The sequence below is a fragment of the Ruditapes philippinarum genome, unplaced genomic scaffold, assembly GCF_026571515.1.
Source record: "Ruditapes philippinarum isolate M1 unplaced genomic scaffold, ASM2657151v2 ctg1304_1_1_1_1, whole genome shotgun sequence".
NCBI lineage: Eukaryota > Metazoa > Mollusca > Bivalvia > Venerida > Veneridae > Ruditapes > Ruditapes philippinarum.
The window spans coordinates 82,793-94,495 of NW_026866090.1; the positions used below are offsets into that span (position 1 = coordinate 82,793).

Sequence of the window (11,703 nt, forward strand, 5' to 3'; positions counted from 1 at the left end):
CAAGAAGAACCAATATTTATAAACATTATATAGCAGCAGAATTTTCAAATTCTTATAACTTTTTTATTTGTGGATCGATATTTTAGATTCTTATATCATTTGAAAGTTCTTTGTATTCATATTTTTAAAATATAAGCGGATTTTCATTTTTTGCTTTTAAAAAATAAAGCTCAGCTATTTTTCAACTGTTATTTCAATAGTTTTCTAGCACCAAGTTTAACTCCTTACCAAGAAAAAATGAAAACGCTTTGTTAATTTATTTTTTTAATATAAAAAATATGAGTAAAATGACCTTTCTAATGATATAAAATACTAAGCTGTTTCATGAAAAATAAGTTTTTTATTATAAATATAAAATTACTATATTTTGCATTTTATCAGCCACCATTTTTTTGCCAACCATCCGAAAGTTACCTGTATCTCTTATCAGCAATTTGTTACTATTAATAGATTTCATAACAATAACATGCAAAGGGCCTATACTGTTAAAAATATACAGCTACAAGGAAACCAGTATCTCTAGTGACACTCACTATTTTAGTACCGTGACACCTAGTTACACGTAGTTTTAGTGGTATACAACCTTGATTAAAAGTTGAATATTATTTGGGTCAGAATTTATGACGAATTTACAGGAATAATAATTACATTGTACATTACAATGACTATAAGTGATGGAGATGGCAGGTAAAGTGTCGCTTCATTGTTTATTATCTTTCACACCAACAAATGTGTTTTTTATTTTGTAAAGGGAAAGGTAGCAAAGTGGTATTATTTTCGGACAGTTTCGGATATGCTGTGTGTAAATTTTTATCAGTTTATATTAGATCTATGTTTATTCTGACTGAATTATTCTAAACTTGACTTGCTCATATTTCAGACGTTATTTGGTGGTTTAAATAGTATCATAAACAATTACTCATTTATATACAAAAAACGTGATATTACCACACACTTGGGGTGTGGACCTCAAAACGCCTTTAAAATCCAATAAAATGTAAATTTGTCATTCCCAGCACATGTACTAATCATATTTATCAAAATAACTTAATATAAGCTAGTCCTTCATTGAAAGACATCGCATTTTCTTTTTTTTACAGTTTGACGTTTATCTGAAAATGTTAAAGCGGATTTAACCCATGGATGTAAAAAAAATAGCTTTAAATCCGCGGTTACCTCTAAATATTTGGGCTAAATATATGAGCAGTTTTGAAAATTTTTTGATACTTTAACATCGATAATATTATTACAGACGTTGAAATATGAATTTTTTTCAAAACAGCATATACATGTAGTTTTTTTTATATAGATCTATATATGAGCCACGTCTTGACAAAACCAACATAATGATACTTGCCTTCACAGCTTCAGTCAGCTGTGCTCAAACCAGTTATGTCTATGAAATCTTCATGAATACCATACAGTAGATAACCAAGTGGACCATAAACATTATAATGCTTATATTATTCTGCTACGGTCTTAATCATAAATGACAATCTATTGTTACTAAATGATATCTTTATTGTTGCATGAAAATAAAAAGAAACTCTTAAATGGCATTAAGATACCAAAGACCCTGACCCCACATTCCTAAGCCCTTGTCATCTCTTTATTAAATAATGTTACAAGTTACTGACCATCAGAAAGTGTTTAGGAAAGTGGATTCAGAGTCTAGCCCCTTGCCCCCATTGTCTGTGGAAAATAATGACGTATTAAAGCAACAAAGTTGTTGCATGAAATTTATTAGATAATAATTTTTCTCTCAATAATGAAGAATTGAATTTGCATTAAAACTGTAAATGAACTGTTAGGAAGGAATGATATAACTTATCAGATTATAGTTAACGAATGTTTGTATTTCTTACAGGAAGAAGGAATACATCTAATGAGAAGACATCTGTATCAGAGAATGGTCAGCATGTTGTGCATAAAGTACCATTGTGTATGCAGAGTTATAGCTGGGACTGTGGTCTAGCATGTGCCTCAATGGTTTTACAGTATGTGTTCAAACATTTAAATTTGATTTGAAATATTGATGCTAAAAACACAAAAAACCTTTGACTTTAGCCATTAAATTAACTTTTAGGAAAATTCTGAAAGCCCTAGCAAAATTTGTAAAACTGAGAAAAAGCCCGCAAAGTGGGTTGGGGTGTTTGGAGAAACCCCCTTTTTTAGTAGAACACATAAGTTGTCATTTCATGTAGACAACACTGTGTTTAGGAAGGCATTGTAAAATGAGTCTGTGGTAAACATTATGAAATAAATCTTTGGTAAGCATTATAAAATAAGTGTGGAAAGCATTATAGATTGAGTCTGTGGTAAGCATTACAATGTAAGTCTGGGGTAACCGTTGTAAAATGAGTCTGTAAATGAATCTGTGATAAGCTTTTTAAAATAAGTCTGTGTTAAGCATCATTATTAACAAGTGTAAAACACATAATGAGTCTGTGGTAAGCATTATTAAATAAATCTGTGGTAAGCATTATTAAATGGATATGAGGCAAGACTATTGAATGCTATTTATAAACAAAGAAATGTCATCCATCACAAATTCAACTCTAACTTGTTTATTTATGTACCAATTGTTACTTCATTAATATAGGAAAGTCATCATACATGTATTTATTCATCGTCACAAATTTATCTTTCCTCAGTACTCGACTGATGTAAGGAAGTTAAATCATTTATTGTAAAAAAATTTATCATAAATTTATTGTCATTCCTGATTAATGCAGAAAGATTATTAATTGTTGTCACAAATTTATCTATTCCTTGTAGCTTTTTGAATGAAGGGAAGTTATTTTGTTATCACAAAATGTACTTGTTTTAGATACTTTGGCAAAGATGCACATAAGGTCTACACAACTGACTTGGAGGAGCTGAAATGTGGTGAGAGGTATGAATCATAGCCTAGCAAAGTGGTTTAATTTCCAAAAATTCTGTTATCATTTATGTACATGTAATTATTTGTTATAAAGATTTTTGCTAAGTTGTATGACAAAGTATAAATGATATCAGGGCCCTAATAACCTAAAAGGGAAGGGACTGGGGCCAGGACCATCAAGAAGGGAAATTCTGTGTTGTTTTGAACAAAAAGGGGAATTTGTCAATGGAAATACTCATAATGTTTTATAGAAGTAATACATTTTCTATTTTACAAAAATCAAATTTCAATTTCAACTGCTTTAGGCAGTTAAAAATCAATTTTTTAAGGATTTTTTTCCAAAAAAAGAGGGAAATATATATTTTTGGGAGTCGGCACAAAAATCATGAACAGAGGGCACTGGATATACAAGTCTGTATGAACCAAGTACAATCAAGTGTTTACTGAAAAGTCTTAAAATACATTTATATGTTTGTCTTTATTTAAATTCATGATTGATAGAGATCTTGCAAACTGATACTGAAGGCAACAAAATTTTATTGAATGAATTTGATTGATATGTTTTTAAGTTACATCATCAGCAAATTTTCTTGCATTCATTCTGATTACTATTTCATTTTTCAGTATATGGACAATAGATCTAGCATGCCTGATGCAGAAATATTGTATAAAGCACACACTATGCACTATAACATTGGGGGTGGACAAAGGTTATTCTAAGCAGGTAATGATGCATTTTTGTGTCGCCTCTACGGAGAAGAGGTCACTTCTCCGTCATCTGTCTGTGTTGTGTCGCCACTACTCGTAGTGGCGACATATAGGGATCACTTCTCAGTCGTCCGTCTGTCTGTCCGTCCGTCACAAAACTTGTCCGGACTACTCCTCATAAACTACTGGTGCAATTTCATCCAAACTTTACAGGAATGATCAGTACCAAGTCTAGTTGTGCATAATGTCAGCTTTTTTCCGGTTCAATGATTTTTGTCAGAGTTATGGCCCTTTAATAATTTTTATTTTTAAAAGTTTGTCCGGACTACTTCTCTTATACCACTAGTGCAATTTCAATGAAACTTTACAGGATTGATTTGTAGCTCCTTGCGCATATTGCACGGGTTTTCCGGTTGAATGATTTTTGGCCGAGTTATGGCCCTTTGATAAAAAGGTGCTTTTTTCATTGTGTTGCAAGATACACAAAAGCTTGTCCAGACTACTCCTCATAAACTACTGGTGCAATTTCATCCAAACTTTTACAGGAATGATCTGTACTAAGTGTAGTTGTGCATATTGTCAGCATTTTCCGGTTCAATGATTTTTGTCAGAGTTATGGCCCTTCAATAATTTTTATTTTTAAAGTTTGTCCGGACCACTTCTCTTATACCACTAATGCAATTTCAATGAAACTTTACAGGATTGATCTGTAGCTCAAGTCCTTGCGCATATTGCACGGGTTTTCCAGTTGAATGATTTTTGGCTGAGTTATGGCCCTTTGATAAAAAGGCGCTTTTTCTGTGTGTTGCCAGATACACAAAAGCTTGTCCGGACTACTCCTCATAAACTACTGGTGCAATTTTATCCAAACTTTACAGGAATGATCAGTACCAAGTCTAGTTGTGCACTGTCCGTCTGTCTGTCACAAAACTTGTCCCAACATGAAATTGGCCATTATGAGGCGACACATGTGATCACTGATCGCTCTTGTTGTTTCTTTTATGCCAAGTAGATCTAATGGCAAGTTGGGCATATTTATATTTGTTTTAGAGTTATTTCCCTTGTATTTTGATGAAAGGAGGATTGCTTCTTGTGTCAAATATTGTATTTAGTGTTTGTTTATGCCTTTTTTTGTACTTGGGCAATAATGTATCATGTTTAGTTAAAAATTGTATGTGGAAGTCTAGAATTTCAATATAAACAAAGCATTGTCCTAATACTTCACAGTAAAGCATGATACATTATATAATTTTTGGCGTGAGCAAATACTAATACATATGATAGGTCCTTGAAATGATGCTAATTTTTAGTTTGCCTGTCTCAAAGAAAAAGTGGATTATTATATTATGGTCGCTGCATTGTAGTTGTTGCTGTTGTGCAAAATTTCTAGTGTAGTATCTTAAAAGTTATCAACATGAGCCAAGCCATGACAAAACCAACTTAATGGGTTTGCGACCAGCAGGGATCCAGACCAGCCTGCGCATCCGTGCAATCTGATCAGGATCCATGCCGTTCGTTATCAGTTTCTCTACTTGTTATAGGGTTTGTAAGCGAACAGCATGGATCCTGATTAGACTGCGCGGATGCGCAGGCTGGTCTGGATCCATAACTGGTTGCAAACCCATTATGTTGGTTTTGTCATGGCGCGGCTCACATGAAACTTGGAATACTTGCTTATCATGACAAGGTGCAGTTGTAAGACAAGAGGCAAAATCCTGAAAGTTATATTTTTTTGAGTTATGTACCTTTTTATTACAGATCAGCTTTAACATTGCATATGGTGCTCTTGTTTATTTAAGGTCTATTTCATTTAGATAGTTTTCTGAGGAGAAGAATGCAAAGTCCCTGTTAGGATTTTAAATAACAGCATTAAAGGGCAGGTTATTTGAAGTCAATATGGCCATGACTTCAGCCCAGTTTATAAACAAATGCTTTATAAACAAATGCTCTTAGACAAACAAACATTCTTCTGTAACAGAAAAAATATATATTATACATGTATATTTATATATATTTGTTTTATGTTTCAGGCATTTTACAGTGGAAAATTTAGTGTGGATGAGGAGAGGGTATCTAAACTATTTGAGGAGTCAGGATCAAATGGCATTGATGTTCAACAAAGGTAAATAGAATAGGCAAAACTTAATTAAGTTAATATCCCCCATGTCTAAATCTCCTCTGTCAAAGTTTTCCAACATAAAAAAAGCCTAACTTAAAAATCCCCTGATTCAAAAGTGTTTTAGTCAAGAATTGCACATATCAAAATCCCCAGATTCAAAAGCCTTTTGGTCAAGAATGGCATTATCAAAATCCCCAGATTCAAAAGCCTTTTGGTCAAGAATTGCATTATCAAAATCTCCAGATTCAAAAGCCTTTTGATCAAGAATCGCTCGTATCTAAATATCCAGCATGAAATCCCTCCCCCATGTCAAAATATTCTACATCATTATTCCCCTAAGTCAAAATACTCTCTCTTAAAACTATATTTAAAGGAAGTTATCCAGCTAGCTTACGGCAGGTCGATGGTTCTACTCAGTTGCCTGTTCATGCCTGAAATAATGCACGGAAGGGCACCATTCCTGAAGTCTTCCTCCACCCAGTAAAGCTGGAAAGCGGCCATATGACCTAGTATGTTGGTGCGATTTTAAACTCAACCAAAAAAGAAAGAAAATTTATAATCAAAAATAGAGGAAACGTCGGCAGATAGTAGAATCATTTGTAATGAACTACTAATGTATTAGTTGATAATGGTAACGCATGACAAAAGAATGATGAAAAATTTAATTGTAATATGACATTTAAACCAGTTCAAATGATCTTGTACAATTACATATGACAAGAATGATAAATGAGGAAACATAAACCAGTGAAAAAATGGTGGGATATTTAGGTATTCTGTTAAATGTATAATCATGTATTGCTAACCAATAAGTAAGTAAGTTTTTTAGAAGAACTAAATATTTTACTGTCAATCAAGGTTCTGTTTTATTGTTCGAGGTACTGTTTTATTGTTAACAGGTCAGTAACAAGGGATGAAATCCTAGACCATATTATGAAAGGTAACCTCTGTATAGCTCTGGTAGACTGGAACGAACTGGAATGTATCTGGTGTGACAGATTAAAATGTCAGGTAATCATAGTTTTACATATGGTGTGACAGAATGTTATCATGATGGTTTCATATGGTGTGACAGATTAAGATGTGAGGTAATCATGGTTATATCTTGTGTGATAGATTAAGTTGTCATGTAATCATGGTTATATATGGTGTGACTGATTAAATGTAATGTTATCATGTTTATATATGGTGTGAAAGATTAAAATGTCATGTAATCAGGGTAATATATTTGGTGTGACAGATTAAGATTTAAGGTAATCATGGTTATTTATGGTGAGACAGATTAATATGTTAGGTAATCATGGTTATATATGGTGTGACAGATTAAGATTTAAGGTAATCATGGTTATTTATGGTGAGACAGATTAATATGTTAGGTAATCATGGTTATATATGGTGTGACAGATTAAGATGTAAGGTAATCATGGTTATATATGGTGTGACAGATTAAGATGTTAGGTAATCATGGTTATATATGGTGTGACAGATTAAGATGTGATGTAATCATGGTTATATATGGTGTGACAGATTAAGATGTTAGGTAATCATGGTTATATACATGGTCTGACATATTCATGTAATCATGGTTATATATGGTGTGACAGATTAAAATGTTAGGTAGTTATGGTTATATATGGTGTGATAGATTCAGATGTGAGGTAATCAGTTTTTAAATGATGTGACAGATAAAGATGTGAGGTACTCATGGTAGAATACAGAGGACCACTCTGCAGATGCTATACTGTATGAAAATGTAGTTCATACAGAATTTAAGTTCATTTCTATGGTGTAGGAAGATATAAGTAATAGACACACTCTCAAATCCTCTCCTGGGACCAACCAGTTGTGAGCAATGAGTGTAAAGCAATGTTTCTTGTCCAAAGAAATAATGGCTTTTCCCCTGATAGGGTTTGAACCCACACAACCAAAGACCATTATATTACTAGTCTGACATGTTAAACCACACAGCCATGTTGAGAATTATTTTTGTTAATTTGATATCCATCAAAAAAATTATAACTATTATATCTTAATATTTATTTCAGACGTCCTGCTTTTCTTGTTTATCAAGTAAATGTTGTGGGAGCTATCAGGGTACGTATTTGTTTTAATGAAAAAAATAGAAGTAAACACTCCACTTATAAATCAAACTGCAGTAATTATTGATGTAGATAATCAAACAGGAACTTGTCTATCAATTGGTCAGCATAACTCCACCTTACAATACTGCTACAAGGTCATTCTATCGGTAGAATTTGAATTTGTGAAAGAAATTCATTGATCAAATATAAGGCATCTATGATAATTGTGTTCATTTATTCATTTATTACAGGTCATTATGTTGTTGTATGTGGATTTGATAAAAAGAAGAAAAGAATTTTCTATAAAAATCCCTCATACGATGAAGGTAAGAACAACAAAACTATTTTTATCATTGTTTATTGGTAAAAAATTAAATCATGTGTGTTTAACAGAAGTAAATGTACTTATCACATAAACCGCGGCGCAGGAGTGTAATAAAGCCATTTAATAAAAACGATATTACACTAGTGTAATAACACTTTGACTGACGTCATTTGCGTCATATAGAAACATATTGTTAAAGCGAGCTAATGTTAGCGTTACACTATAAACGCGTCATTGAAAAATTACTAATATTAACAGTTTACTGTTCTTATTTCATATATGTGATGAATAAAATATTATATTCGTGTAGATTCAATACTAAATTTATTGAACTCGTTGAATAAAACAATATTATGCTCGCCAGAGGCTCGCATAATATGATTTTATTAAACTCGTTCAATAAATTTAGTATTAAACTACACTCATTCAATATCCTCTATATATTCCTTTATTCAAACAGTTTATAAATATTTAAAAAACAAAACAAACTAAACTTAAATCTTTAGGCATACTGCTTACAAAAATTCAGTCAATGAAAAATGTATTGTTAATTTTTATACAGAGCTTTGCTGTAGCCGAATGGACAAGTTTGACGTTGCTAGGAAAAGCTACGGCACTGATGAGGATTTACTGTTTATTTATAAAGATGGCGTGCCTTAGCAGCTACTATAACCAAACTCTGGATAACTGTCTGAAGACCATCTGTGCTCATTGTCTTAAAGATATACTTATGCATAAAACTTTGATTTGTTTATGCATAAATGAAAAAAAAACCTTTGATTCACTAATGCGTAAATTTTTATGCATCAAAAACTTTGATTCACTGATGCATATGTCTTTATGCATAAAACTTTGAATCGCAGATGGGTAAATCTTATGCACAAAACTTTGATTCACTTATGCATAAATCTTTATGCATAAAACTAATTTACTTAGCATAACTCTTTATGCATAAATCTTTGGTTCACTTATGCATACATCTTTGATTTACCTGTGCATCAAACATAATTTGATGAATACATGCCTATCTATTTACACACATATATATGTAGACTGTTCTGTGTTATTTTTACTGTAGATATAGAATATGTATATAACACATTTGAGGAGTTGGACCAATTTTTAGATATATTTAAAACAATTCCTATGCTAAAGATATTGTATTGCTGACATTTGGATGTTTGACAAAAAGTGAGTTGTGAAGAACAGTTTTGTTCTACTGATACAAGGTTCAAATGCTTGCAATGGTTAGGATAATGTGCCTGGTTTGATTTCACTGGTTATCATTAGTATAACAAATTATTTACTATAAGTTATAACTCATTATAGGTTTTTACAGAATTTGATAGGGAAAACCAATATTTGCTGAGTTCAGGATAATATCTATATTTATTATTATACCCATAAATTTTATCCCTAAAATACACACAAATCATGTAGTGCTTTTACAATTCAATGGATAGAAAAGCCTGTATTATGTTAATACAGAACCATATATGGAAGTGCTGGACTATTTTTCTTGTTGGTTTCCATCTTAGTTGTGCATTACATAGTGTTTGGAAACTGGTTACTTAGGGCATGTTTTTTCTTTTGTATTTTTTTTAGAAAATTACTTATTTATCCATCATTCATGAGTTTAATTTCTTCTTTTTGAATTAAAATGTTCAATTATATAATAAAAGAATAATTATGTTGTAGTAGCTTTCTGAGTCCATGTATTTTGTTACTTGCAGTAGGGGAAATTGATATCTCGCACGACCTTTGGTTCACATGAGATATAAAATATCTGACTGCTCTTAGCAAAATACAAAACCTTAGAAAGCTACAACAACATAATATTCTGTTTAGATTTACACCTTTATACTAACTTATTCAATACATTTATAGCTAGGTTTCAATAGAATCTGAATAGGGAGTAAAATTATACTTTACCAATGCATTGTAAAATATCATAAATGTCTTCAAAAAGCTATTTTCATATCAATTGTTCAAACATTTTACATCTTTTTCCATTCCGGTATTTTGGTGCTTTTCAAAATTTATACTCAATATATCTATTAAAATACATTTATACATACTGTCTTCATTTTTGTACCAGTATGCATGAATTATATGGTGTTATATAAAATTTTTTTTAAAAACGAGCGTCCCTAAAAGTTTTCTTGTTTAACTGAAATTTTAAATGAAAGATGTTATATTATGCCCTCAGGTGTTGTTGAAAATTTTTGTTAGGAGGACATGATGTATATTGTATAATGGTTAATGTAAAGTAGAAAAAAAAAGATTTTTTGTTCATTTGATATGATGGGTAAATTATATTAGTTGATGGTGTTAGTGTAAATTTTAAATTTTTGTTCATTGGACATAATGGTTGATGTAGTGAGTGGAAAAAATTAATTTTGTTCATTTGACATAATGAATCCATGTAGGGAGAGAAAATAGTTTTTTTGTTCATTTGACATGATGGGTAAATTATATTAGTTAGTGGAAAATTAAAATTTTTGTTCATTGGACATGATGGTTGATGTAGTTAGTTGAAAAAAAAGGGTAAATTATATTAGTTGATGGTGTTAGTAGATAAATTATTCTTTTGCTCATTTGACATGATGAATATTTTTATTAGTTAATGGTGTGAGTGGAAAATTAAATTTTATATTAATTTGACATAGAATGACTTTGGAATGATTTCAAATTCTAACTTGACTATTTGAAGAATATTGGCAGTTTGGCACCCATTTTACTGAATTATCCCCCTTTTGGTTTCAAAAAATTGTATCTTAGCTTCTGAAGGCAAGCAATTGAATCTACACACATGCCATGAAGGTCATAATTGTATTATTTTTCTTAATTCTGACATTGATTAACCTGGAATTGTACCACATTCTGAACTTAAAACCACTTGGCTCTGCACTGTGGTTCCAATCCTGCCTGGGACATTGAATTCTTCCATGTGAGGAAGTTGCAAGCTATACTACAGGACATCAGTGGATCTACTCAGGTGCTTGCATGTGCCTGAATTAATGCACAAATTTTGGCATTTGAAGCTTTTCTCCACCAGTAAAGCTGAAAAGTAGGTGTGTAAGTGTGACTTTATTATATAGTTTAAATCAAGCAAAATGAAATAAAACAAACATGAAATAAAACTTCTCATAGAACGGATATATACATGTAGGTATTTATGTTGCAAATATTTATTTGTTTAAATTTTATTCATTTGACATGCTAGATTTAACCTAGATATAAATTTATGTCTTTTGTTGTGACCTAATTTTTGTTGTGTTATTTAGACAGGAGTATTATATAAGTTTAACACTGTGCTTTTTTATTTAATCTGTTGTAAGATTATTTTGATTATTTTTTTCATTTGACATAATGGTTATATGATTTATTCAGTGATTGATGTTTTTTTTTCTTTTGTTCATTTGACATGATGTTTAATATATTAAAGAATGATTTATACACTGTATGAACTATTTCATTTTGTTTTAATTGACATGATTGATTTATGATTGATTCAGTGATTGAATATTTTTTACTTTTGTTCATTTGACATGATGGCTGTTAAGATAGGATCTATACAGTGAAT

At 31.3% G+C, this 11,703-nt stretch overlaps 1 protein-coding gene across 1 annotated transcript; it reads left to right on the forward strand.

Annotated features, from left to right (window-relative positions):
• Positions 1-570: 570 nt before the first annotated feature.
• LOC132731283 (protein GUCD1-like) lies at positions 571-9,673 on the forward strand. The gene is made up of 9 exons (XM_060717437.1): positions 571-687; positions 1,868-1,997; positions 2,831-2,896; positions 3,509-3,608; positions 5,623-5,714; positions 6,611-6,722; positions 7,757-7,805; positions 8,044-8,118; positions 8,680-9,673. Exons 1-9 carry the CDS (start codon positions 675-677, stop codon positions 8,775-8,777), a joined length of 735 nt encoding a protein of 244 aa, XP_060573420.1. The 5' UTR covers positions 571-674; the 3' UTR covers positions 8,778-9,673.
• The last annotated feature ends 2,030 nt before the right edge of the window (positions 9,674-11,703 follow it).

What these genes read in the sequence shown, in the direction of transcription:
- LOC132731283 (XM_060717437.1), top strand. An exon ending in GGCATTGATGTTCAACAAAG is followed by an intron (nt 5,715 to 6,610) that starts GTAAATAGAATA and finishes TATTGTTAACAG; the next exon opens with GTCAGTAACAAGGGATGAAA. An exon ending in AAATCCCTCATACGATGAAG is followed by an intron (nt 8,119 to 8,679) that starts GTAAGAACAACA and finishes ATTTTTATACAG; the next exon opens with AGCTTTGCTGTAGCCGAATG.